General features: G+C 44.9%; 2 protein-coding genes across 11 annotated transcripts in view; one reads left to right on the top strand and one right to left on the bottom strand.

Moving 5' to 3' along the window:
* CPNE1 (copine 1) overlaps window positions 1–20,126 on the top strand; it is a 37,658-nt gene extending 17,532 nt beyond the window's left edge. For 8 of the 10 annotated variants that reach the window (XM_065921897.1, XM_065921900.1, XM_065921898.1 and 5 more), the window contains 15 exons: window positions 11,927–12,055; window positions 12,154–12,333; window positions 12,478–12,552; window positions 12,635–12,706; window positions 12,854–12,934; window positions 13,082–13,171; window positions 13,287–13,373; window positions 13,505–13,591; window positions 13,679–13,738; window positions 13,819–13,952; window positions 14,058–14,112; window positions 14,362–14,413; window positions 17,701–17,834; window positions 17,977–18,213; window positions 18,423–20,126. In XM_065921897.1, coding sequence (XP_065777969.1) covers window positions 11,927–12,055; window positions 12,154–12,333; window positions 12,478–12,552; window positions 12,635–12,706; window positions 12,854–12,934; window positions 13,082–13,171; window positions 13,287–13,373; window positions 13,505–13,591; window positions 13,679–13,738; window positions 13,819–13,952; window positions 14,058–14,112; window positions 14,362–14,413; window positions 17,701–17,834; window positions 17,977–18,213; window positions 18,423–18,563 — 1,614 coding nt within the window. In that variant the 3' untranslated portion in view covers window positions 18,564–20,126. Of the gene's footprint in view, window positions 1–3,250; window positions 3,426–11,926; window positions 12,056–12,153; window positions 12,334–12,477; window positions 12,553–12,634; window positions 12,707–12,853; window positions 12,935–13,081; window positions 13,172–13,286; window positions 13,374–13,504; window positions 13,592–13,678; window positions 13,739–13,818; window positions 13,953–14,057; window positions 14,113–14,361; window positions 14,414–17,700; window positions 17,835–17,976; window positions 18,214–18,422 lie in introns of those variants that run through there. The other 2 variants (XM_065921903.1, XM_065921895.1) reach the window with 2 other exon arrangements.
* A 1,272-nt stretch (window positions 20,127–21,398) lies between these two features.
* SPAG4 (sperm associated antigen 4) lies at window positions 21,399–26,089 on the bottom strand. Its single transcript, XM_065921906.1, has 12 exons — window positions 25,716–26,089; window positions 25,101–25,184; window positions 24,707–24,773; window positions 24,453–24,514; window positions 24,167–24,210; window positions 23,826–23,851; window positions 23,590–23,698; window positions 23,259–23,334; window positions 22,998–23,113; window positions 22,263–22,430; window positions 21,664–21,753; window positions 21,399–21,548 (listed from the first exon to the last, which is right to left on the bottom strand). Exons 1-12 carry the CDS (start codon window positions 26,023–26,025, stop codon window positions 21,399–21,401), a joined length of 1,302 nt encoding a protein of 433 aa, XP_065777978.1. The 5' UTR covers window positions 26,026–26,089.
* Window positions 26,090–27,644: the final 1,555 nt, after the last annotated feature.

The following is a 27,644-nucleotide window of genomic DNA, read 5'->3' as shown; positions in this document are numbered from 1 at the left end:
TTTTAACAGTCTTTGAGTAGCTGCCAGATTATACTTTTTATAAACAAGCGGTCTAATAAGACATTCGTAAACCCTTCAGAATTGTGAATTTCCACATCAGCTTAACCACTTACATGCATAGTGGTTATGCATTCCTTTCTGGGCTTCGATACATTCGAAACAGTCTTAGCTTTTCTGTGTAAAATGTCCACCTTTTAGTTCTTCTTAACCAGCACTGTCCAATAGAATTTTCTGCAATGAAAGTGTTCTCATCTGCACTAATGCAGTAATTGAATTATATGTGACTAGTGGAGAAGGAAATGGCAACCCACTCCAGTGTTCTTGCCTGGAGAATCCCAGGGATGGGGAGGCTGGTGGGCTGCTGTCTATGGGGTCGCACAGAGTCGGACACGACTGCAGCGACTTAGCAGCAGCAGCAGCAGTGGCTACTGTACTGAGCAGCACAGGTGTAGAGATCTTGGGCAGCACTGTTCAATAGAAAAAAGAATCAGTATCATTTAAAATTTTCCAGTAGCCACATTTAAAAGATTGAAACAAGTGAAATTTAAGGATATAATTTACCCCAGTAGATCTTAAATGTTACAATTTCTTTAAATACACTCAATGCAAGATTATTGAACTATTTTACATTCCTTTTTTGTACTAAGATTTCAAGATTCAGTGTATATTTTATAGCACATTATGACTTGAACTAAGCGATTTATGGGGTCGCAGAGAGTTGGACGTGACTGAACTGAACTGAAGCATATTTTAGGTGGTGGATAGCCACATGTGGTTCAAAACTACCCTTTTGGACAGCCCAGATTTACAATATAAAAAAAGTATTCCCTGTCATTTCTCTCTTAGTTCTGCTGCCTCTTTCAGCTGTTTCTTCACTTTTGGGTGTTTAAATGTTGCGTTCCTGCTAACTTTTACCCCTCCTGTTGTGTTTGCAGGCTTGTTTTGTTTTTGAGAACTTGCCTCAGTTACCTTTCTTACGGGCTGCACTGGAGGTTAACTAGGTGAAAGTTTCATGTTGTAAAAGCCTTGATCCTGCAACCACAGAGCTAGAATCTACCTCCACCCCACACCCCATCCACAATGGCAAGTGGGCAAATCCGCGTGTGTCTGTAATGTAGTGTCTTCATTTTTGAAACCCTCATTTTAACTTCTCAACTTAACATAGAAATTCTGAAGATCCACCCGTTTTAAGTTCTCGCATGTATGCCTTGTAAATTTATTCCAGTGGAGGGGGCTTACATTATCAACTGTAGGTAGGACTATTTTCCAAAGGCTCTGGTTCTGCTGCTTTTGTTCATTATCTAAGCTTCTTTTGTGCCATTGGTCACATTGCACACTGGAGATGCCCAAGTTCTTGTTGATGTCCTTGTCCTGGAGATGCTGAGGAAGGTGGTCTAGTACTGTTGTCTCAGACACACTGCAGGCAATAGAGGCAGATGTCTCATTTAAAGAACATGGATTAATATATATAGATTCCAGCAGGGCAGGTTGAAGGCAGAGGTGACTGCCCAGTTGGTGTTCTTTGAAATTTTTGGTATAATTTATTTTCTGAAGCAAATTCTACTTTTAAGTGTTATTATTCATGCTTGTTATTTAAAGTTTATTCCTTTGAAAAAATGTTATAAATATGGAGTACCACAGTGTCTGCATTCCTGCCTTGGCAGACAAATAGGGAAAGAAGATGTGTGGTGGATGCAGAATTATTTTCGATCTGTGTGCGAAGTTAGTGTTGATCGTGAGAAGAGGCCACATGAGCCCACTGCTCTTTTAGTGGCCGAGTGGGTTTCGGATTGAATTGGCTTGCAAAGTGTGGGATGTTGGTAAAATGGGTGGAAACCACATCCTCAGGGAATCAAGTGGTTCACCCAAGTTACTGTGTGTCCCAGAACACATTTCCTTTCTCTGTCTTCAGTGGGATTAATAGGAGTAATTAACAAAATGGGATTAAGTTAGATAATCTCATTATATCTGGTTTTAAACTTCTTTGAACCCAGCCATTTCATTTCTTTCTGGAAATCTGTAGTTAATTTGAACCTTGAATGAAACACCATTGGAACTAAAAATATTGGTCTGGGTATCACTTTATGGCTTTTCCTGAGTGATAGCATTTTCACATTTAAGCTTGAAGATTTCATTAGGAGAGGAAAGGGTCTTCGTTTCCCTTTTTTAGAGGCTGTTCCTTTCCTGCCAGTTAAGTTCTCTGGAGCAGGTAGACCAGAGGTATTCCCCTGGTGTCAACCACCCAGTAGGTAATGAAACAGTAAAAGGAAGCATTTATGAGCACTGAACAGAGGAGCAATCAACACATGTAGGGCACTTTCCACAGTTGATCTCATTTAAGTCTCACAACAGTCCTGTAAAGTTGACATTATCATTATCCCCACTTTACAGATAGATGGGAGAAATCCAGGCAATCAGAAGCAAAATAACTTGCCCAAAGTCTCTTTGATAAGGGAAAGAATTAAATGATCATCCATCTGTATGACTTGAGGCAGAGCCCCTCATTTCCTTAGCTGTTCTGCCTCTCCTTGACCTTTGGGTGTTGGGGTGCAGGGAGGTACGCGAGGCCATCACTCTTCTCATGGATCCTGAGACAACTGGGGAAGGGACTCCAGCCTTGTGCCTGTACTCCAATTGCTTATTTTGAAGTTAGAAGGTGGAGGCTTTGTTTAAGCTCATTCAAAGTCATGAGGAAAACCTTCCACTCTGATACAGTCTTACGTGCTTTGAAGGCCGTGTGTTCCTTCTTGGTTTGATTCCTTCCCCATATTCTCTCCTTAAGCTAGCTTCCCTTTGGAGAGTTGAACACAAATGGTTGGATTTGCCCATATTTGGACAAGTCTTTTTGGGACATTGGCGTTGGATCAGTGGCTTCCAAACTTTTTTGACCACAGAAATATAGCAGGATGAGAAACCCTGCTACCATTTACCATACCATATTTTCCCACTTTTCACTTTTTGTGTGAACATGCACATCTTAAGCTTTTTAGTATTGCCAAGTACTACTTGACAACCAGACTTCTTAATCTATGGATCTAAACCAAATTATTGCTTATGATTTTAGTTTATAAACACAATTTTAGTAGCCATTAGTCATATGTATGAATAAAGAATTTTGTAGTAAGGATTTGCATATTTGGTTCAGCTTGTGACCCAAGAGGACTGTCCCTTAGGCTGCTGGTTTAAATTTGGGGAATTCCTGAGTTACAGAGGGAGAGAAAGGGGTAGAAATACTTGTGTTCCTTCATGTCCCTTGACGCAGAGAGGGAAAGGAAGAGTGGTGGCAATGGCTGTAGTTTGTCTTTTCAATCTTATGAGAAGAGAGTATTCCATGAGTGATTTTCTCCCCATTGGGAGCTTATGGAGACCTTCCTGATGGGTTTTCAAGATTTGATCCAGCGTGTGAGCTGCTGCAGCGTGCCAAGGTAGGCAACAGGAGTGAGAACATGGCTCTGGTTTGTAAATGAGTAATCCTGCCATACAGATGGGTGCTCTGTTCTTCCTCACAGCCTGGAAATAGGGTCGAAGGCTGGTGCTTTGCCTTGTTAGGCTTTTGGGAATGGAGGAAGGCAGTGTAATAACTCCTGAGTGTGAAGGACTGATGAGTTTCAACTCGATTGGCACTGAATTGAATCCATCTGGATCCAGGAGGAAAGATCTGTTCTTGGTTTATGAAGAGCCAAGTTAAAATTTCACAAGGTAGGGGTAGGGGAAGCCAAAGAAAATACAGAGTGAGTTACTCCCTGTTGGCAGACATTGGGATTCCCTGTCAACAATGCTAGTTAACTGGCTCACGGCGGGGAAGGGAAGCCCTGATTTTTAGCATTTGCCCGGTTTCTGTGGTTCAAACCATTAATGAGGCTGCCTGTACAAGCCTGCCGCAGCACACTACTGCAAGCCTCCCTCAGGTGTTTTGAATTCCCATTGTGTGCTCAGGTCTGTGCCCTGTGACTTAGACACTGAAGCAGAGTCTTCTAAAGAAACTTGTTATTTCATTGACAGGCCAGGAGCTGGAAGCATTGACAGGGTATGGTTGTGGAGTGGATCAAGTATAGTAGTCCAGAGTGAGAAGTTGAGTGCTGGAAAGATCATGACAAGGGGACATTTGAGAGCTGGACTTGAAGGATAATAGTAACAGCTAAGGTTTATTGGTAATAATAGTATCAGAGTCTGTACTAAGCATCTTGCATACGTTATTTATGATGTTATTTTTTTTAGAAATAGAAATACCTTCCACTTTACATGTGAGGAACCTAAGACTTAGTAAAAAAGAATTCTGCCCCAATTGCATAGGTGAGACATCATTTTGGTGGGTGTGTAGTAGTATCTCATTGTGGCTAGAAAGGAGTAAAACCAGTACTTGGAGCCTGGTCACTTCACTGCAGAACTCATACTCTTGCCCACTGTATCATATTGCTATTAATAGAAGAAGGAAGGTTCTTTTGGTGGAGAAAGTCCCAAAGTCTTGGGACTAGGTGGGAGTCAGCATATTTGAGTTCTAGTCCTCATTTTACTTATCCATGTATGTCTCTTTAGCCAAATCACACCTTTCCTCTTCGTCTTAAATTGAGAATCAGATGATCACTCAGTTCCTTTTTATTTCTAATGTGAAGTTTAAGTTATAAAAATTTGAGAGTATAGTTTCTTTAAGGAGCAATGGGAAAAGTATCCTGTCAGGGTATGAGGCATGGGAAGTTCTAAGTTTGGCTGGTGATGGGGTAAGCAGAGGAAAGCAATCTACAAGGGCAAGTGAAGGAAATGAGACTCCCACGTGGTGGAAAGCAAAAGCAGAAAAAGTTGTTGCTGAACACTCAGTTGTTTCCATTTGCAATTCCCCAGGTGGAAAGATGTGAAATGTGGGTGCACAGAGAGAACAAGCTAGTCTTTTGTATTGGATGTTCCTAGACTGCTCACTTCTCCCTTGATGGCTTTAGCAGCAGGCCACGGCTTTATTTGGGTTATTTCTGAGGATCCTTAAGTTATCACTCTTTTCTTTTAGCATTAACGTAGTAGTTATTTGTAAAGCACCTGCTATGTATGCTTTACAATGGAAAGCAAATTTACAAATGGAATGGAAATAAGACAAATCTGGTTCATCCCCTGTTGAATTTATAATTTGGTAGGGGGAATAGATAGTATGCAAGTAAATGACACATTTTGATAGGTTTGTGAGAAGCTGCGTTTTGTTGGTTGAAGTCAGGAAAGATTTCTGACTTCAGCATAGAAAACAGATGGGAAGGGACCTAGAGTGGAAATGGGGAGACCAGTTAGAAGATGATTACAGACATCCAGACAAGATGTGCTGATTCAGAAACAAGTACACAAAAGACCTGATGAGTATTTGCCAGATCTCTTGCAAAAATAAATGAAAAAATTCCTGAGACTCTTATTGACTCACTTAAATGTTCTATTTTATAAAGTTTTGTAGAATTCCAGTCCTGTAAAGAATACTGAACATCCCATGAGATTAATGACAGTAGATGGAAAGTAAATGAGACTGGTGTAAAGTATGTGGCTGTTAAAGGGATATGAGATAGAAGAGTAGCATGGACTAGTTTTAACTGTAGAAGATTTCCAAACGGGCAGGCTTGGAAATGAAATTTAAAGGAGATAAACAGGACTTAGGAGAGATTAATAATAACCCCATGCATTTGAAAGTTTGAAGGGAATATGACTCAAAGGATGGAAAACCACATTATAAAAATTTGCTTATAAGAATCACTAATTCCAATGAGAAAGTAAAAATCAGATTTGTGAAAAAAACAAAACTAGTTATCCAGGAAGCTCTTACCTCTCAGAATGAAATCCAGCCCTGTATGCTTCTGAGACAGATACGGGCCCACAGCATTCTGATTGCGGTTTTAGTCTGGGCCGAGAAGAAACAAGAATAGGACCAGCTGTGAAGAAGGTGGTTTTGGTAACAGACTAAAATAGAAGGCTCTGGCCTACCAGAAATTGAGGCCTGGCCCAAGAGGAAGCTCCTTACCCCCCATGTGTTTGACTCAGATCAAAAGCATCTTTTTCTGGGATCTTTAAGAAGTTATAGAGGGGAAGAGGAACAAGTCCAGTTGTTGTCTATAATCTCACCACCACAGTTAATTGCTGCTAATGCTCTTATAGTTCACGCAAAGTCTTTATCAGGAATAAACCTGTAGTCTTCCATTTAAGTTTTTCCCCCAACATTTTTCTATTATTTAAAGAAAAAATTATTTGATTGTATCAGGTCTCAGTTGCAGCACACAGGACCTTTGTTGCATCATGCAGGTCTCTCATTGCAGCATGCGGCCTCAGTAGTTGTGGCAAACGGGTGCTCTAGTTGTGGCGCACAAGCTTCGTTCCCCTGTGGCATGTGGGATCTTAGCTCCCCAAGTAGGGATCAAACCTGTGTCCCTTGCATTGCAAAGCAGATTCTTAGCCACTGGACCACCAGGGAAGTCCCCTTCCGTTTTCCTCCCACTCCCTAGCATTTTATTATGCAAACTTTCAACAAACAGAAAAGTTGAAAAAATTACACAGTGAATTCCCATATATCCACCGCTTAGATTCTACAGTTAAAAATTTCCCATATTTTACTACATCTATCCATTCCATAAATCATTTTAGTTTTTGGTGCATTTCAAAGAAGTTCCAAGCATCAGCATACTTCACCCATAAACATTTCAGTATGCCTTGAGTTGAATATAGTTTATGAGTTTTGGGACAGGGAGTTGATAAAACTTACATATAATAAGATGTATATAACTTCAATGTACCATTAGATGAAAAGGGTAAATACACCTGTGACTCACATTCCTATCTAGTTAAAGAACTTATATTCTCCCTAGAATTCTCTTCTGTCTCTTCACAGTTAATAACTGCTTTTCCCCTGGGGAACAGGGGAAGAACAAACACTTCTGAATTTTTTTTCATGATAATTTTTGCCTGTCCTAAAACTTGATAAAGTGTAACTGCATTTTATGCTTCTGATTCATTCATGTTGCAGATATGAATAGTTTGTTTCTGTTTTTGCTGAGTAGTTTTCTATTACATATGCAAACATACTATGGTTTGTTTATCCATTCTTATACTGATGGGTACCTGGGCTGTTTCAAATTTTTGGCTCTTATGAATAAAGCTGCCATGAACATTCATCTATAAGTCTTTTTGTGAACATAATGATTTTATTTCTTTTGGATGTGATTTCTTTTGGATTAAAGACTAGGATGTGGGTGCTCTTAGACTAGGTATGTGTTTGGTTTTCTAATAAGGTCCCAGACCGTCAAAGCAGTACCTTTAACACCTTCACTAACACTGTGTGAGGGTTTCACATCCTTGCCAAGGTTTGGCAGTTGTCAGTCTTTTTACTTTTAGCCATTGTGATGGGTAGGTAATAGTATCTCACTGTGGTGTTAATTTGTATTTCCCTGGCAACCAGTGCTGTTAATGACTTCTTCCTTTGATTATTTCCAGTTCATATGTTTTCCTTTGTGAAATATCTGATCAGAATTTTTTTTTTACCCATTTTTTAAATTGACTTGTCATTTAACATTGAGTTCTAGGAGTCCTGCATTTAAATTTTAAAGGCTAGTTGTAGAATAGTACAACTTCTGTGTTATTGCTGGACATTAGTTCAAATGGAAAAGGCCTGAAAGTTTGAGTTGAGCAGAAGCACATGTACCTTTTAATCAGTGAATAGTTATGAGTACCAACTAAGCACTAGTATTAAGGATACAGAAATAATACCTACCCCTAGCTCCAAGGAGGCCATATTATGTAGGTAGACAGACAAAAGAAAGATTCTGATATAATGGTTTCAACATTAAGTCACTAAATATTTGCTGAGTTCTTACTAGAGGATGGGTACTGTTGTAGGTATTGTACATATAGAGATAGGCTAACCAGACATAGTTCCTACTCTAATATAGCTTATTTATTTTCTGGAGTATATATGGGGGAAGTATTCTTGCTTGGAAACTCCCATGGATGGAGGAGCCTGGGGGAGCTAGAGTCAATGGGGTCCCAAAGAGTCAGACACAACTGAGCGACTAACACTTTCATATGGGGGAAGATAGTGCAGAGGCCCTGAAGTGAGGAATGAAATGAATGTTGAGTGTATGTGGATCAGAAATTAAATCTGTCTGGAAGGTACATAATAAGATGATGAGTTAGGTGAGGGTCAGGTCTTGCAGGGCCTTGTAGACCGTGGTAAGAACTTTGGATTTTTTTTTTTATTTTGAGTATTTTGGGAAGCCATTCCAGAGTTTTAAGCAGAGAAATGGCATGAACTGGTTTCTGTTTGGCTGACGAATTTTATGTGTGTGTGCCTGCATGTGTGCACATGTACATACAGAAAAGCTGGTGAAGAAACTGCTGCAGTCATCCACAGGAGAAGTCCAGCGTGGGGAAGGTGGGCAAGACTTCAGAAAGGAATGTCATAGCATAACCATGGATGACAAGGCATTTGCTAGGGAAGAAAGTCAGAGGTATCAGCATGTGTGTGTGTCTGTGTGTGTGTGTTTGAGGATCAAGAAATAGCCTTCAATGACTAGTTGGGTGGGTGGTGGAATGACAGGCGGTAGAACAGTCAAAAAAAGCTTTGAAGGTTGCATTATAGATGCAAAATCATCATATTACACAGTTACTTAATTCTGTATAGATTGGTCCTCTGGAGTTGCGCCACAAAGTGGCTATGCTGGAGAATTAGGCTTTGAACCTAAAGGCCGTGAGCAGATATATACAGGGCTTCTAGGTAGCGTAGAGACTTTCAGAAAGGTGGCATCAAGGATGACTAGGTAAGACACTGATAGGATGAAAAAACAAGAGGCAGGAAACAAAGAGGTCTGAAGTTATGTGGAAAGCGTGTAGAGGCTCTGGGATTAGAATATTGTCAGGAGGACCTGGAGGAGTGGATTGGGGGGAAAAGTTGAGTCCCTTTAAAAAATACAAAATATTTTAAAATATTGAAATAATATAGAAGTGTCTGTGCGTGAGAGTTGCTCAGTTGTGTCCAGCTCTTTGTGACCCCATCGGCTGTAGCCTGCCAGGCCCTTCTGTCCATGGGATTCTCCAGGCAAGAATACTGGAGTAGGTTGTGATTTCCTTCTCCAGGGGGTCTTTCTGACCCAGGGATCGAACCTGTGTCTCTTCCGTCTCCTGAATTGGCAGGCAGATTCTTTACCACTACGCCACCTAGGTCGTTTAGAAGTGTCTATAAGAGTATGTAAAATTCTCACCTTTATTCCATTCCTCTGAGGTGTACCTAAAAGTTGCATTTATTTGGTGTGTCTTCCATTTTTTAATGTGATTGTATTTATTTTGCATATATATTTAAATCTATTGTATATACACATACAGTTTGAAATGGGGTTAACTTTTCTTAGCATTTTTTGCAACTTTATTTTTTCATATGATACCAGTATACTTCTGCCTTAATTGTTTACTTACTTGCTGCTCGGCATTCCATTGACTAATTACCATAATTTACTTAGTCACCACCTAATTGATAGACCTTTAAGCTCTCTCACGTTTTCCAGCATTCTTCTTTGTCTCTGTACTATGCAAGAGAGAACATGTAAAGTGAGAAGTGTGGGGTCCAGTTATGGCCTGGGGTTAAGTTACAGTCCCATTCCCTTAGGGAGTATGTGTCATTCTCTGGATCTGTCCTAGGGGAACCTGTAAAGCAGTGACTTCTGGTCAGAAGTCTAAAATCCACATTTTGGTGGCAATATTCAAAAGAACTAGGGCTATTTCTCCAGATTTTAGCTTGGGGTTCACTGCTTCCAGGTTTCAGATGGTTCTCAGAGGGAGATGAAATAAAGCTTTCTTATCGAATTTTAGACTGAAGAAGAAATAGGAATAATGTGTAGAAGTGAGAATTCACTTGGGTTGATTTGCATAGAACTTGATGGAGCAGGACTTTCTGATAATTGAATTATAAGAGTGGTGGGTTTTCCATCATTGGATGCATTCAAGCAGAGGCTCAGATGCTGTGGAGGGACAGTATATGAAACAGATTGAACTCTTAAAAATCATTCCAGTTTTGCTTGAAAACAGCATTTGAGATGGAGACTGTGAGACACCAAGATGTGACTAGCACTGACTGTGGGCTGGGTTGGGCTTCAGGGTCGATTTAGAGGAGGTTGAGGCTGGAGGCATCCTGGGGTATAGTGCTCGGAAACCTGGAATGCTAGATGAGGCTAGGTGAGGGATCTGATCTCGTTTGCACTCTTGGCACAGATGGTCTGCAGGTGTCTTGGTCAGCAGGGACAGAGGGTTAGTGAAGAGTCTGAGGATAACTGTTATGGTGACTTAGGAAAATGGGTTTATATGGACATCATGGTGATCCATGCAATAAGATAGTGTTTCTAGTAAAGGAGATGGATGAATTGGAGATGCTTTGGTGCTGTTTGACAGCCAGTCAATTTAGACCTGGCTAAGATGGGAGCAGGGGCTGGAGATGGCCTTTTAAATTTCATTTGACAAATATTATCTAGGTGCTTGAGATAAAGCAGTGGAAAGAACAGATAAATATCCCTTCCCTCATGGAGTGTACATTCTAATGGGGAAGACCAAGCATATAAATATGTACAGTATATTAGTGATAAATACTAAGGAGAAAAAAAGCAGGAAATAAGTATGTGATGTATCAGGAGTAGTAGAGTTGAAATTTCAGAATGGCCAGAAAAGGAGAAACTTTTCGTTCAGAATGGAGAAGATGATTTTGAATAGAGACCTAGAGACATTGTAAGGCAACAGAAAGCCATGTGAATTATAGGAGGGGAGAACCTTCTAGGTGTTGAGGTGGAAACAAGCATATTTGTGGAATGATAAGCAGACTGTCTAGGCAGAACGGAATGAGCAAGAGGGGTCAGGTCAGATCTAGATCTTTCAAGACCTTGTTAGTGCCTGCTTGTGTGTGTGCACAGTCACTCAGTGGTGTCCGACTCTGAGCAACCCCATGGACTGTAGCTCACTAGGCTCCTCTGTCCATGGGATTTCCCAGGCCAAGAAGACTGGAGTGGGTTGCCATCCTCCAGGGGATCTTCCCGAACCAGGGATTGAACCTTCATCTCCTGCAGCTTCTGCATTGGCAGGCAGATTGTTTACCACTACATGACCTTGTCGGCCAACACAGAGTTTGGATTTTTTCTAAGGAATGGGAAATCTTTATTGGGTCTTGGTAGCAGTGTGACATGACCCATGTTTTAACAGGGTCACCATAGTTGCTATATTGAGAGTAACCTTTGGTGTGAGGATGAGTAGAGGTGGGAATGGCATAGGTAGGATAAGGGAGACCTTCAGAGGTGATGCAGTAAGGCTGGTGAGAGATGATGGGCTTGGACTAGGTAGCGCAAATAGGAGCTGGACCTGAACAGCTGATTAGAGGCTAGGAAAATCAGTGTGGGGATCATAACTCTACCTCACGATGTAGGTCCCCAGGATTAGAGGGGAATCACTGAAGGAGGAGACTTTGGAAAGCAGAATCTGGATCACGGTTATATTTTGGGCAGTGTTGGGCTTAGAACTTGGACTCAGGTCTGATCTGAGGCCAGTAAAGGCATCAGCGTGAGATTGATTGGTCTCTGAGAAGATCAAATTTGGGGTCCAGGTCCAGGAGCATTATTGGGATTAGGACCCAATTTGGGGCTGAGGACTAGTTTGGGGTCAAAGTTGTTGATGGAGGCCAGTACACTGTTTCTGCATTTTACTGTCATTTTCTTGGATCAGGGTTGGCTGTAATCGCCATCTTTCATCCCATTGAGCCTACCCAAGGGGATTGGAGGAGTTTGGAACCTATAGGGCCTTCTGTTCCTTAGGTGTCCTGGGGGTAGACACAGGCTCAGCCCTGCCTGGCGGAAGCTGACTGACTTTACAAGTTGGGACCTACAGTCAGGGAAAGGTGGAGAAGGGTCCTCGGTGGCTGATCTGTGTCTTTTCCGCCCCCCAGATGGCCCACTGCGTGACCTTGGTTCAGCTGTCTGTTTCATGTGCCCACCTCATTGACAAGGACATCGGCTCCAAGTCTGACCCACTCTGTGTCCTTTTACAGGATGTGGGAGGGGGCAACTGGACTGAGGTAAGGAGGACCCTGGGGGTTAAAGTTGTGGAGGGATGCTAGGACTGTTTAGGGGTGGAAGGTGCATGACTGTGATGCTTATTGGCTTCTGCCGACAGCTTGGCCGGACTGAGCGAGTACGGAACTGCTCGAGCCCTGAGTTCTCCAAGACTCTGCAGCTTGAGTACCACTTTGAAACAGTCCAAAAGCTCCGATTTGGCATCTATGACATAGACAACAAGACACCTGAGCTGGGGGATGATGACTTCCTGGGAGGAGCTGAGTGTTCCCTGGGACAGGTGTGTAGGTCCAAGGATTAGAATCCTTCAGACACAGGTTGAGTCAGAGCCCTATGAGATAACCCAGAAAGCCTAGAACTTGGAGGTGGGGGTCAACAGGACCTAACTTTGTCTGAGATCTTGGTCCCCCATCCCCTACCCTAGATTGTATCCAGTCGGATGCTAACTCTGCCCTTGATGCTAAAGCCTGGAAAGCCTGCTGGGCGGGGAACCATCACGGTAAGGCTGTGGTTTGTTGTGGGAGTGTGCTCATATCAGTGAGGAATTCGAGACGATACAGTCTCCTGCCTCCCCTACCTAGGTCTCAGCTCAGGAGTTGAAAGATAATCGTGTAGTGACCATGGAGGTGGAAGCCAGAAACCTGGATAAGAAGGTGTGTATGGAAGGAGGCCCTGGGGGCTCAAGAATTAAGCGGACAGGGGTGGCGTATTGGAGGTGGGAGGGTGGGAGGGGACAGAGGTATTTCGTAGTGTTTGTCTCTGCCTGAGTGTTATAACTGGAGTCTCTGTGACATTGACAGGACTTCCTGGGAAAATCGGATCCGTTCTTGGAGTTTTTCCGTCAGGGTGATGGGAAATGGCACCTGGCATACAGATCAGAGGTGTGAGACCCCTGGGATTGGGTGTGATGGGGTAGGAGAGAATCTCCTGGGGTTTGTAACTACCAAGATTTGGAGGACAGGGAGGAGTCTGCATATGGCTAGGGAAGAATGGCAGAGCTCACTGGAAGCTTTGTACTCCACCCTCAGGTCATCAAGAACAACCTGAATCCTACTTGGAAACGGTTCTCTGTTCCCCTTCAACATTTCTGTGGGGGAGACCCCAGTACACCCATCGAGGTGAGGAGCTTGCCTCCTGCATGGACTGAGCAGGGGCAGAGAGTCTAGGGAGGGATTTATTCTCACCTGCCACCTGCCTCCTGGTCTTTGCATACACATACACCTTCCCTCCTAGGTGCGATGCTCCGATTATGACAGTGATGGTTCACATGACCTCATTGGTACCTTCCACACCAGCCTGGCTCAGCTGCAAGCAGCCCCAGTGAGTGCTGGCTCAGGGATATTGAGGTGGACATAGGGACTACAGCCCCAGGAATAGAGGGAATACAAGGCAGCTCCCATCCTGGCTGATGCTCTGGAAGTTTTCTACTCTGATTTTTCTTTCCTTACCAGGCTGAGTTTGAATGCATTCACCCTGAGAAACAGCAGAAAAAGAAAAGTTACAAGAACTCTGGAACTATCTGTGTCAAGATTTGTCAGGTGAGACAATAGCCCATGTGACCCAGCCTTAGAAGCTTCATGACCCCAGTCCCTTCACTCCAGCTATAACCCTGGTTTCAACTACAGGTAGAAACAGAGCATTCATTCCTGGACTATGTGATGGGAGGCTGTCAAATCAACTTCACTGTAAGTTGCTTCATCAGGGGCAAGAAGAAAGATCTGGGGCTGGAAGATGGCCTTCAACTCCCCTCCTTCCCTCCCCGCAGGTGGGCGTGGACTTCACAGGCTCCAACGGAGACCCTTCCTCACCTGATTCTTTGCACTACCTGAGCCCAACAGGGGTCAATGAGTACCTGACGGCACTGTGGAGTGTGGGCAGTGTGGTTCAGGACTATGACTCGTAAGTAGCTTTGTCTCTTGCTCATCGCCGCTCCCTGCAGATGCTGTTAGCCTCTGGGCTCATCGTCCTCTCACTGCCTCTTCCCCCTTTGCTGTCTTCTCACAGGGACAAGCTGTTCCCAGCATTTGGATTTGGGGCCCAGGTACCCCCTGACTGGCAGGTAAGTGAGTTCTTCCCTCCACTACTCCTGTTTTTAGTTTCATGGTCCTGATCAGGGGGGATGTGGTAAACTTGCTACTTGGCACCCAGCTTTATGTGGAATTGCAGGGATTCATCTGTACAGCCATGTATACAACAGATGCTCAGGACTAAATATCTCCTAAATAATGCTTTGTACATATCCTAGTGCCCTTTTTCTTAGCACACAAGTGGTATGGGGAAGGAACCTCATTTTTATTCTTGCCCTCAGGTTTCCCATGAATTTGCTTTGAACTTCAACCCCAGTAACCCCTTTTGTGCAGGTAAGTCCCCCATCCTCCAGCATTAAGTTTATCTGTCCAATCTCTGCCAAGCTCGTGTGGGCAAGGGAGAATGAGGGTGGGGAGATAGACACCTGACTCCATTGTCTAGAGGAGTGGATTTTACAACCAGGCCTCTGGAGTCAAATCTTCGTCCTGCCATTGATAATCATGTGACTTGGGGCCAGTTGCTTAGCTTCTGTGTGCTTTGGCTTCATAATAAATATTATAGGATATTGAATATTTTAAGAAGATGCATATAAAGCTTGAAGCAGTAATCCTGGCACATTCTAAGTGCTCTTTAAACTATGGTAGCTGTTTTATTATCATCATTATCTTTGCTTAGAGGCTCACAGGTACTTATTTGGTCATCAGCAGAAGCATTGGTGCCTCCTTGCAGCTCTATTCAGGGTACTTTTGTCTGGAGAGGACCAAACCCCATGTTTCCCTAGCCACCCGCACGTCAACAAGCTGAAGTTGAAAACTTGACCTGATCTAATCTGACCCATGCTTTTATTAAGATTACAGGTCATTTAATATGTAGAATGTCCTTCAGTTTGAGTTTACCTATTTCCTCACAGTTAGATTCAAGTTATGCATTTTTGGCGGGAATACCACAGAAGCCATGCTGTATGTTCCAGAGGCATATGTTGATTTATCCTCTTACCAGTCTTATTTGATCATTTGGTTGAGGTGGAATCTACCAGGTTTCTCTACTCTACACGTACTGCTTTTTTCTTTATATGTAATTTAAAACATTTTGAATTGAAGGATAGTTAATGTACAATGTTGTGTTCCTAATGTACAGCAGAATGATTCAGTTTATATATATAAACTCATATTCCTTTCCATTATCATTTATTACAGGATATTGAATATAGTTCCCTGTGTTATAAAGGAGGACTTTGTTGTTTATTTTATATATAGTCATTTATATCTGCTGATCTCAAACTCCTAATTTACTGCTCCACTATGCTCTTTCCTCTTTGTTAACCATAAATTTATTTTCTCTGTCTGGTTCTATTTTGTATACAGGCTCATTTTTATCATATTTTAGATGCCACATATAAGTGGAATCTGAATACCACATATCATATGGCATTTGTCTTTCTGGCTTACTTAGTGTGGTAATCTCTAGGTCCATCCATGTTGCTGCAGATGGCAATATTTCATTCCTTTATACACACACATACACATACATATTTAACTAATTTTTACTCATTTTTAATTTAAAAAGTATTTTCTTTTTTGGTCGTGCCATGCAGCATGCGGGAACTTAGTTTCTAGGGATCATACCTCGGCACCCTGCAGTGGAAATGTGAATTCCTAACCACTGGACCACCAGGGAATTCCCTTTATTTGTTTTTTTAAAGAAACAGTTTAAGACCCATTATCTTTCTCAAAATTATTTGACTCAATTTTTTATTTTAGTATTTTTTAATTGAAGTATAGTTGATTTGTAATGTGTTAATTTCTGCTGTACACCAAAGTGATTCAGTTATAAATATATATATTCTTTTTTAATACTCTTTTTCATTATGGTTTATCATAGGATATTTAATATAGTAATCCGTGCTATATAGTAGGACTTGTTTATCCATTCTGTATATAAAAGTTTAAATCTGCTAACCCCAATCTCCCACTCGCATCCCTCCCCCAACGCCTTCCCACTTGGCAACCACTAGTCTATTCTCTATGTTTGTGGTTCTGTTTCTGTTTCATAGATAGCTTTATTCATATACTACATCTTTATTCATCTGTTGATGGACATCTGGGATGCTTCCATGTTTTGGCAACTGTAAATAATGCTGCTATGAACATTGGGGTGTATGTATCTTTTTGAATTAGTGTTCCCTTCAAATACATGCCCAGGAGTGGGATTGCTAGATCATTTGGCAACTATATTTTTAGGTTTTTAAAGCACCTCCATACTGTTTCCTTAGTGGCTGTACCAATTTCACATTCCCACTAACAGTGTAGAAGAAATCCCTTTCTTCCACATCTTTCTAGCATTTGTTACTTGTAAATTTTTTAATGATGGCCCTGCTGACTGGTCTGAGGTGATACCTTACTGTAATTTTGATTTGCAGTTCTTCACTTATGGGGGGCCATAACACACAGCATGCGGGATCTTAGTTCCTTACCAGGGATCAAACATGTGCCCCCTGCAGTGGAAGCACAGAGTCCTAACCACTGGACCATCAGGGAATTCCCTGCATTTCTCTAATAATTACCAATGTTGAACATCTACCAATGTTGAGCATCTTTTCATGTGACTACTGGCCATCTGTATCTTTAAAGATTTGTCTATTTAGGTCTTTTGCCCACTTTTTGGATTATTTGGGTTTTTTTGATACTGAGTTGTATGAGCTATTTGTATATTTTGGAATTTAAGTCCTTGTTGGTCACATCATTTCGAAACATTTTTTCCACAGTCTATAGTTTGTCTTGTTTATAGTTTCCTTTGCTGTACTGAAGCTTGTAAGTTTGATTAGGTCTCATTTGTTTATTTTTGCTTTTATTCCTATTTCCTTGAGAAATGTTTTGCCTATGTTCCTTTTTGGTTTTATGGTGTCGTGTTTTATATTTAAGTCTTTAGGCCTTTTAGAGTTTATTTTTGCATATGGTATGAGGGAGTGTTCTAACTTCATTCATTCACTTGGGGCAGTACAGCTTTCCCAGGACCACTTGGTGAAGAGACTCTTTTCTCCATTGTATGTTTTTGCCTCCTTCGTTAATTGTGGGTGAGTGGGCCTGTTTTTTGTTTTTTAACTAATAATCATCATCCTTTGGGAGGATACTTTGAGACTATATAAATATCCAATCACTCATCAATTTTTACCTTTTAGCATCCATTGATAATCCTTGCCTTAATCAATTATCTGATTGTCAAATTATTCTATAATTTCTTCTACATTTATTAAGAGCTTTCCCTTGTCTATTATGTCTGTGGATTCTTAATTTTATAAAATGGATTATAATTCATTATTTTTTAAGTGCATTATAATTTGATGCTCAACTTGCCTGGATTTGTTCAGGGGATTCCCCCAATCTGGATTTTAATTCAAGGTGTGGTTCAGGGCACATGCCCTTCCTCTCTTTGGCCCTAATTTTCTCATCTGTAGGGTAAAGTTAAGAACCTTTGGTTACAGGGGCGAGTGAATGAAATGCACTCAGGTTCCCAAATCTTCTTGGCCAGGATAAAGTGTCATCAGGGCTGGCAGAACCCCAAGAGGCCCGGTATTTTATGGTATTTTTTTTTTATGGTATTTTTTGCCTTTCTTCTCTAGGCATCCAGGGCATTGTGGATGCCTACCGCCAGGCCCTGCCCCAAGTTCGGCTCTATGGTCCTACCAACTTTGCACCCATCATCAACCATGTGGCTAGGTTTGCAGCCCAGGCTGCAAATCAGAGGAATGCTTCGGTGAGGGTCATGGGAGGTAGTGGGCGAGGAAGGGGGGTGCTCCCTTGAGGACTGTATAACAAGAGACTTCTTGTCAGTGTGGGAATGTGTGGCTGGGATGTTTAGAGGGCCTGCCTCAGTATATGAATGGACTTGCCCTTAGCAATACTTCGTGCTGTTGCTGCTGACCGATGGTGCTGTGACAGATGTGGAGGCCACACGTGAGGCTGTGGTTCGTGCCTCCTACCTGCCCATGTCGGTGATCATCGTGGGTGTGGGTTGTGCTGACTTCGAGGCCATGGAGCAGCTGGACGCTGATGGTGGACCCCTGCACACACGCTCCGGGGAGGCAGCTGCTCGTGACATAGTGCAGTTTGTGCCCTACCGCCGTTTCCAGAATGTAAGTAGGGGCAAGCTTGGGGACAGAACAGAGCTGGGAGTTCAGCCTTCCACCTCTCCCTGATGTGTGTGGGGCTATTTACCCCTTCTCCTGAGCCTGGGGCAGGGTTAGGTGTTGGATTCTGTATCCTTTCTTGGGTGTGAAGTGTCGGCCTTGTACAAATGAAGCCGTTATGGCCCATCACTGAACTTGCCCCTCTTCTCTGGCAGGCCCCTCGAGAGGCACTGGCGCAGACTGTACTTGCAGAAGTACCTACGCAACTGGTCTCCTACTTCAGGGCCCAAGGTTGGGCTCCATTCAAGCCACCTCCACCTGCAGCCAAGGGCCCTGCACAGGCCCCCCAGGCCTAGATTGCCTTGAAGAGGTCGACCTCCATGTTCCTAAGGTCACCAGCCCTGAACACACATTCCCTAGCGCTTGCACTTTATGTTTTATACTTTTATACTTAATCCTGCTGTTGCTGCCCTTGATCTCACCTGCTTGCCCCTGGAATCCCTCATTCAATAAAGATGAATTTTGCTACTACTTTGTGTTTTAGGTGGGAATCTGCTATTAGCCATGGTTAGTTCTCTCTGAACTTACTTGTTGACTTTTAGGGGTTGTTGAGTGAAGGAGTCTCTGATATAATAGCCCCCACTCAAAGAAATTGGGTATTCTTGGCCAGATATCTAGAGACACTGACTCTGTTTTGGAAGATGCAAAGACTGAGTATAAGCCAAACACCCTGCCTCAGAGCAGAGCTGAGCTGGGAACACAGACAAGGTGGGAAGTGTTAGGGGAGGGGATCAAGGGCTATGCCTAACTCCCTGGAAGGTGGAGCAGTGGTGGTTCTAGTCCTAAAAATAGGCTACAAGCCTCACTTTTTTTAATAGCTATTTTTTTCTTACAAGAAAATTAATATGTATATTCATTATAGGGAAAGATACTATCCAAACTCCCATGTCCCATTAAAATATTTGATGCATATTTTTTAATACTTTATACATATTTACAGTGATGCATATTTTTTATTTTACAGAATTGGGACCATATTGTATGTACTGTTTTACTATGCTTTAAATGTTTTTTAAATGTATGCTAGTTAGTACAAAATTATTTCAAATGTATGAGATAGATAATGGGCAGGGTGTATTTCCTATGTCTGACAATTTTTTTTCTCTAAATAGATTACTACACTGTTTGCACTTTGTTTTATTGTATTTTGGATATTTTATCCATTAGAATTTATTACTGACTTCATTCTTTTTAATGCCTATAGATTACTCTGTGTATGAGTGTATTATAGCTTACTTAGCCAATCCCTAATTTATCAAGATTTGGTTCCCTTCTGGTTTTCTTCTGTTACAACAAACAATGCTGTAAGGAATATCCTAATACATTTATCTCTGCATTTATATAGTAATGTTTCTGAAAAATTTATTCTAACAAGTGAAAATGTTCAATCAAAAGATAGGAATACTTAATATTTTAATATACTGTAAGTTGCATTTCATAACAATTTTTTACCCATTTCATTAATCTGACAGGCAAAAAACCCCTCAGTTTTAGTTGAATTTATTGAATTATGAAGGCTAGGTATCATTTTATATGTTCATCTGTCAATTGTATTTCTTATGACTAGCTTTTTTATAGGTTGTTGTTGTCCTTTACAGCCTTTATTGTTACAGTTATTCAGTTATCAACCCTTAATCTCTTAAACATGTTAAAAGTATTTCCTCCCAGGCTATTATCTTTTCAGTTATAGTGTCTTTTGGTCTATGTAACTCTTTTGATATGGAAATTTAAAAATTTTATGTATGTCAGCTTAGCTTGCTTTTGTGTATGTGTGCGTGTATGTAACCTACCTTGTTTTTTAAAAAATTATCTATGTATTACTTACTTTTCATGACATTAAACAGTCTCTTATATTATCATTTCTATTGGCTACATATTATTTTTGTAGTGTACTTTATCTTCTTAGATACTATTTCCATTTTTTCTTTTATTAACAACAGTGTGATCAACATCCTTAAAGTAGTAACTTAGATTATATCTGTGTATCCTTTGGATCCATTCTTAGAAATGGAATTGCTGTGATTAAAAAGTATAAAAAAGTTAAGACTTTTCAGCACCTAAAGTGAAAATGCCCTCCAGAAAAACTATTAGTTCATTAGTTACAAAACTTCAGATTTTAAGCTTACTCAATAGATTCTTTTCCCTCTGTCTTCAAATTACAAAAGTAATAACCCCCAGATTTAAACAGATGGATACATGTTCCATCCTCACACATACTCTTGCATTCCACTTTCTAGAGTTAGAACACTGTTCATAGTCTGTAGATTCTTCCAAAACATGAACATACTGGAAAGGATCCTAACAGTCAAGATGTTGCATGTGTTTCTTTGACACTTTTTCCCCTTTTCAAGCCCTCTGCCCAGGTAGAACTCATTAATCCTTTGATGTCCATCCCCTCCGTCTTTTTCCCTCCAATTCTACTTTTGACCCTTGGAATGAAGAGTTCTTGGGTCAATAAATGAATTGTCCCATTTTCTGGAGTGTCTTCTCTTCCCTGTCGGGCTCCTGGAGGGCAGGGACTGGTCATCACTCTACCACATATACTGTTCCTAGCATAGTTGAACACTCAAGTTTTAGTGAAAACAACCTGAGTAGGGACAGTCAGGCCTGCATCATTTCTGACTCATGCCCCCTACAGGTTCTCAAGTCTCCCTAAGATTTTACCTGAAAAAAAGGAAGTTCTGCCTCCACCTGCACCCAGCAAGAGTTGGGATGAGAAGTGAGGGGCACAGCACGGCTTCATGCTGACTGGTAGCTCTACAAGAAGGCACCCTCTAAAGAAAGGTAGGGTCAGGGTCCCACTGTGGCTCAGCTCTTCACTAGCCGTGTGACCTTGCAACTTTCCTGATCTGAGCTGTTTCTTCCTCTGTGGTTGTAAAGATTAGTTAGAGAAGGCATATAACATCCAGAGTACTGTCTTAGGTGCATGGTAAACACTCCATACACATGAGCTACTGCTGCTACTATACTGATCTGGGCTTCTCCAAGAAGGCACTTTGATAGACGCCCCCCCCACCACATTTATGTACCAAAGGCAACTAGAGTGCCAGCCTCCCTGCCCACAACAAGCCTCCCAGCACTGATCCAGCTTCTTTCAGACAGACTTCACTCTGCTCCAACAATCAGCATGTTTAATGGGCGTCCTCTGTGGCACCGCCCCCTGCCCCCTCTGAGGTTCGAATACCATGGGCTCGGACTCGATACAAGCACGTGAAACGGGGGTGGCCCCAGTTGCTTAGAATCTGGATCTTCACCTTGGGAAAGGCAGCTGGGGGGTCATTCTGGAGAGACAAATGGATGATGCCAACGTCTGCTCTCCCAAGGGCTGCCTTCCTCCCCAACCTTCCCTCACTGTCCCATTCTCTTAGACCCCTCACCTCCCAGAAACCAACATACCTGTAGGTGGAAAGTCTGAATCTCAGATTTCTCCACGTTGAAGGTAAATTTCCCCAAGAAGATCTCTGTCTCGTCATCAACTTGGAGGCCCTGGTAAGTGAAGAAGGAGTGGAGGAACAGAGACACAGGTGGAGGTGGAGGTGTTGAGAACCTACTTTGTGTTCCATAGTTGTATACACACTCTCATTTATTGTCTGGTGTTAGGATGATAGAGTGTGGAATCTGGGCTCAAAGAAATCAAGTTGCAAATTTAAGCCTGACCACTTGTTAGCTGTGTGACCTTGGGCAAGTTACCTCCACTATCTGAGCATTACTTTTTCTTGTCTGTTAAGGGGGGAGATAGTGGCACTTCATAGGTTGTTGTGTGAATGCAAGGATATATAATCCATGTAAAGTACTCAAAACAGATTAAAGACTCAATAAACCATAACCAATATTTGAATATGGTAGTTATTTAAGGCCTATGGCAACCCTGAGAGGCAAGTGGTAGTATCTCCATTTTATGGATGAGCAAGCAAAGACTCAGTAGCCCCAGTTTTCATGTCTGCCTTGTGCTCTGTAGGAAAATCCCCCACCTCCTTGGTCTCAGCCCCACTTACATAGACTGCAAAGTCACGGGGGGCGCTGTTAGCTCCCCGGGTGTGTGCCACAGTGGGTGGTGGATGCTGCAGAGTGATGTCGCTCAGCTGCACACGACCCGGCAACCGGATCACCACCTGGCCCTGGTCACCCTCAAAAGCCCAGCAGTTTCCAGGGAACACATCTGGCTGCAGGGGGGTGGATAGATCTTCAGAACCACAGGACTGAGCAACTGTGGCCCTTCCCCAGCCTCCTGGGCATTGGTTCTGGTAGGCCCCTCCATCAGCTTGACCCTATCAAGGGCCCACCCAGAACTCCACCCAGGACTCCAGTCCCTAGCAGTGCCAGAAAGTGTTAGTTGCTCAGTCGTGTCCGACTCTGTGATCCCATGGAGTAGCCCACCAGGCTCCTCTGTCCACGAAATTCTCCGGGCAAGAAAACGAGTGGGTAGCCATTCCCTTCTCCACGGGATCTTCCTGAGCCAGGGATTGAACCCAGCACTGCAGGCAGATTCCTCACCGCCTGAGCCACCAGGGAAGCACTGCCAGGTCTCTCCAGTATTATGTTGTCCTCCACCTCACCCAGAGCCTCACTCCAGGCAAGCCAGGCCCGCCTCTAGGCGGCCAAATTATGCCCAGCAGGGTTCCCCTGGTGCCACGCCCTCAGCTAAGTCAGGTCCAACCCCAGGAAGCTGTGGGATCCTTTCTCCAGAATCCGCCCCTGGTTTCCTTCTGGGATCTAGGTTCCAGGCCCACCTCCAGGATAACCGTGGGCGGTCGCGCGTAGTTCCAGAAGCTGAAGCGATTCCAGAAGTAGGCAGTGTTCGCATCCTCATAGTCCTGGGATGTCTTCTCTAGGTCGATGGAGGCTCCTGGAGCAGGGAGAAGCAACTAGTCAGGGGCTCCCAGGCCAGACCCACAGCGAGGGCAGTGTCCGTCTGAGGTCAGTCTGTCTGGGCCGATCTTGTACATAGTTCTGTCTGCGTCTCTGAGTCTCAGTCTCTCTCTGGGTCTTACCGACAGAACTCAGCGCATAGTCGGGTTTCCGCACAAAGTCCTCACTCAGCCTCTGGAATACGAGTTGGGCCACTCTCTGAAAAGAGAGAGGGCGGAGCATGGGGGGGCGGGGCTTGCGGGCAGGTTTTATACTGAGGCGGAGTTCTCGGGGTGGGGGAGGGGGCTCAGGTCCGGGCCCTTAAGACTCAGGAGGGCCTTAAGACTCAGGGCGGAGGGAGCATGGCTCCAAGGTGGGCGGGGACTGCACACTGGGCGGGGCCACGGGGCCAGGCTCCCAGCGGCCGAGCTCCTGGACCGGGTTCTGAGAGCAGGCTGCGTCTGCTGGACTCACCTCGCTGTTAGCGGCGCGAACGCTGGATATCTCCGTGTGGAGTTTAACCAGCTCAGCCTGGAGCTGCTGCAGCTGCTGCCCCTGGGAGCGCACGCGCTCGTGGTATTCGCTGCAGGCAGAAGGTTGGCACGCTGCAGTTGGCTCCCTGTCCCCCTGGCCACTTCCCGTAGGAGCTACCCACCCCAACAGAAGCACCTTTGAGGCCCCCAGCTCCCCACCCCAGTGCCCTCTTTCACCTTAGAGTCAGCATCTCCTTAGGTTCCTATTGGAGGGAGGAGGGAGGGACAAAAAACAGCGCTGCTTAGCTCCCACCTCAGTGTGGGAGTGGCCAGATACAAAGGGCCTTCTCTCTGAGGACTGCCTACCCGCTTTTCCTGACCTTCCAGCATCTCTCCAAGACAGACCCTCAAGCACCTCTGGGCACAATCCCCCAGAAATCTCCTGTTTATAGCCAGTCTTTCCTTAGGGTGATAGCCTCCGGCACTGCCTCCCTCCCCAGTGGCCTGAAGGACGCCCCACAACCTCCAGGTTTATAGCCTGCCAACCACCCAACCCCAGGACAGTCTCCCCGACTCACATTTTCCAAAGGAGGGGCGAAGTACAGGAGCCCCCACCAGAGTGCTGGAGAAAGAAGGATGATCTCAGGGGAAGGGAAGGGAGGAGGTTTCTCAGGTGAAAAGGTGACAGTGGGGGGAAAAAGGCTTGAAGGAGCTCAGTTTGAGGAGGGAAGGCTCTGAAGGGGACTGTGAGGAACTGTGAGCCTCTGAAGAGACTGAGTGGGCTGAAGGATATAAGAGAAAGTGTAGCAGGTTTGGCTTCAAAGCATCCAGGGCTGGGGCCCCGGGAACTGATCACCCTCTCACCTGCCAGAAAGAGGCTCAGCAGTGACACAGCCGTGAGCAGGAAGCGGATGGAACAGACCTCCCTGAGGAACCGAAGGAAGGCTGAGGCCCAGAGACCCCAGAGAATCCCCAGCCCCACCCCAGGGTCCTAGACCCAGCTCCTGTGAACACAGGTATGAATCGGCTCAAGCCTCAGCCGGGTCTGGCCCTGCTCCCCACCCCCCCACCCCCCACCAAAGAGCAGCCCCTGGGGCTCCCCCTTCCCTCCCTCTGACCTGTACACACTGACCAGCACGTCTCCTACCAGGGATAACAATACGCTCAGCACCTGGAAGAGTAGGCCTGAGGAGAAGAAAGGGGGCTCAGAGAAGGGACTAGGCTTAGGGAGGGAAAGAGATGGGGGGGAGGGGCTCACAGAGTGGTGTTGGAGGTTCAGAAAAACATAGGAAGGGGCCTCAGGAAGAGAGGGATGGGCTAGGAGACTTAGATGGGGACAAGGAGAATGGATTCTCATTCTTAGAGAAGGTGGGTCGGGCTCAGGGAAGGGGCTGGACAATCAGACATGGACCGGGGACTCAGAACTGAAAACAGGGCCTCAGAGGTGAGAAATGGAGTTCGGAGGGGAGAGCTAGAGGGGTCAGAGGGGATCTGGGCTGGCTTGGCCCGTACTCAGGAAGCTCTTGGACACGTGCGGGGAAGGCATCTCCTGCCTCAGATCCAGAATCGGGAGAAGGTCGAGCTGCTCCTCAGAGACTGCGGGAGAGCCAGGCGGTTCTGTGGGAGCCCAAGGGCTCCATTGGGACCTTGTGCACCGCAGGCCCACTGTTTCCCCAGGACCTGGCTGCAGGTTCCCTTAGCCCAGAAGCAGGGCAGCCTCACAGGTTTTGGTCGCACAGAATCCACAACCCTGGGCTCCTGCAGCACTCTGAGGCCCCGCCCCCCACCACGGGAGGCTCGGTCTAGTCGTTGTCCCACCTCCCCCCAAACGGTGGTGCCGCCCCCAGCCTTAGGTCTTGAAGCGGGCCTATTTGCCCGGTAGCCGCTGGTGCTAACAACCGAGGCCACGCCTCCTCGGCGGTGCCCAATCACAAGCTTTTCCCCGCCCCTTCCCAGGACCAGCCACCTCACCGAGACCGTCTTATTCATTGCCTACTCTTTTTTTTTTCCCTTCAGGCCCCGCCCCCTAGGAGGTGCCCAGATAGTTTTATCCCGCTTCCGCGCCAAACCCACCCCTTAGGCCCCACCCCTTCCCTCCGCTCACCCCGGGTTCGACCCCGCCCGCACCCGAGGCCCCGCCCCTCACGGTTGCCGCGCCACAGGCGGTCTGCCCATTGAGTCTCCGAGGCGCCGGCTTCTGCCGAGAGCTTCCAGCCCGTGTGGTTCCTCCAGGCACTCCAGCGCTCAAGGCGGGCTCACCGCAGCTCGAGCCCCGGGCTCGTCTGCCCTCGGGCTCCCCGGGCCCCGGCCCAACTGACCGGTGCCCGCAGCTGTCCCCCGAGGTGACGCTCACAGAGCTGTTGCTGTTGTCGCTGTAGAAGTTGGGCGTGTGCTTGTGCTGGGACGCGGCAGAACCCGGGCGGGGGCTTCGCCGCATCCTGACCCGGGGCTGTGGCCTTCCGACGCCAAAGGCACCGTCGCGGCCTCCAAGGCCCTCGGCCCTCCTTCAGCTGGTGCGCGCCGCCCGGACCCCTCGACCCTGCGTGCAGCCGGCTGGCCCCGTGGCCTGCCGCACCCTCTCCTCTGTAACTGGGCCTGGCTGCTGACTTCATAGAGGAGACTACCGTCTCCGTGGAATGCCCTGGTCGGCGTCACAGAGCCGGTCGTGACGTGCCTGGGAGCCTTGGCAGTCTCCCTTATTCTTTCCCAAGTTAAAGCAAGCAATGACATTACAGCATTTCCCAAAACACACTGTCTAAAACTACTGCTTAATATGAAAGAATATCTGTCCCCCTTCCTGCTTTGTTTTTCCCCTTAGCACTTAGGTGTTTTATTTCATTCTTCATTACGTGTCACAACCAGTAGAGCAGTAAGCTTTATGAAAGCAGAGACTTTTGTTGTGTTCACTACTGTATCTTTCAGCACCTCGATAGATAGTTTCTATCTAGCATGTAGTGTTGTTCAGTGGGTCAGTCGCTCAGTCGTGTCTGACTCTTTGTGACCCCATGGAATGTAGCATGTGGTAGGTGCTCATGTATCTATGTATGTATATATGTATCTATGTATGTATATATGTTAAGAAGGGGCAAGGGATCACCCCCATGTGGCACTTCTCAATACAGTCTTTTTAGTCTCTTTTGCTCTAAAAACCCTTCAGGCTCCTCCTCCTCTCATCCTAGTCATCAGGTCAGAGAACTCTGACCTCAGGGATCTGTGATCTCTTCTGGACCCATATTCACCAGGGGTCTGTGGGGAATTCAGTACCCTTCAATCACCACATCTTTTTGTTCTTTTATACAATTGATGCCTTCAAACTGTGGTGCTGAAGACTCCTGAAAGTCCCGAGGACAGCAAGGAGATCAAACCAGTCAATCTTAAGGGAAATCAACCCTAAATACTTGTTGGAAAAACTGATGCTGAAGCTGAAGCTCCAGTATTTTGGTCATCTGATTCAAACACCGGTCTCATTGGAAAAGTCCTTGATGCTGGGAAAGATTGAGGGCAGAAGGAGAAGAGGGCATCAGAAGATGAGATGACTGGATGGCATCACTGATGCAATGGACAAGAACTTGGCAAACTTCGGGAGATGGTGAAGGACATGGAGGTCTGGCGTGCTGCAGTCCTTGGGGTTGCACAGAGTCAGACACGACTGGGTGACTAAACAACAACAACAATATCCATACAGACATGCAGACCATCTGAGTCACCTAGAACAGAAAGGAATCACACTTAATCACAGTCAAGAGACCAGATGTTCCCAAATTCCTGCTGTGTAGCAGAATAGTACCAAAGTGGCTTCTGGAATTCAGGTCCCAGCCACACCTTGAGATATTATGTTAGCATTTCTAGAGTGGGAGCAAGAATGTGCATTTTTAACAACCGCGTGTGATCCTGATTAAAGACCACACTTTGAAAAGCAGTGCAGTTCATCCTGCACATATTACACAGTGGGCAACCAGGCCCAGAGAGGAGAAAGGATTTTCCAGAAACCACACAATGAGTGACAGCAGTTGGAATTCCAAAACCTTGCCCTGGAGCTTAGTACTCTTTCCACCG

Source organism: Muntiacus reevesi, chromosome 2 (assembly GCF_963930625.1).
Source record: "Muntiacus reevesi chromosome 2, mMunRee1.1, whole genome shotgun sequence".
NCBI lineage: Eukaryota > Metazoa > Chordata > Mammalia > Artiodactyla > Cervidae > Muntiacus > Muntiacus reevesi.
This window is presented reverse-complemented; position numbering and strand designations above follow the sequence as displayed.

Bases quoted from the DNA above. Each gene is read 5' to 3' on its own strand.
- SPAG4 (XM_065921906.1), bottom strand. From the start codon at position 26,025: ATGCGGCGAAGCCCCCGCCCGGGTTCTGCCGCGTCCCAGCACAAGCAC. The intron at 24,515-24,706 runs GTCAGAGGGAGG...TCGGTTCCTCAG, and splicing joins GTGCTGGTCAGTGTGTACAG to GGAGGTCTGTTCCATCCGCT. The intron at 21,754-22,262 runs GTAAGTGGGGCT...TTCACTTACCAG, and splicing joins CCCGTGACTTTGCAGTCTAT to GGCCTCCAAGTTGATGACGA.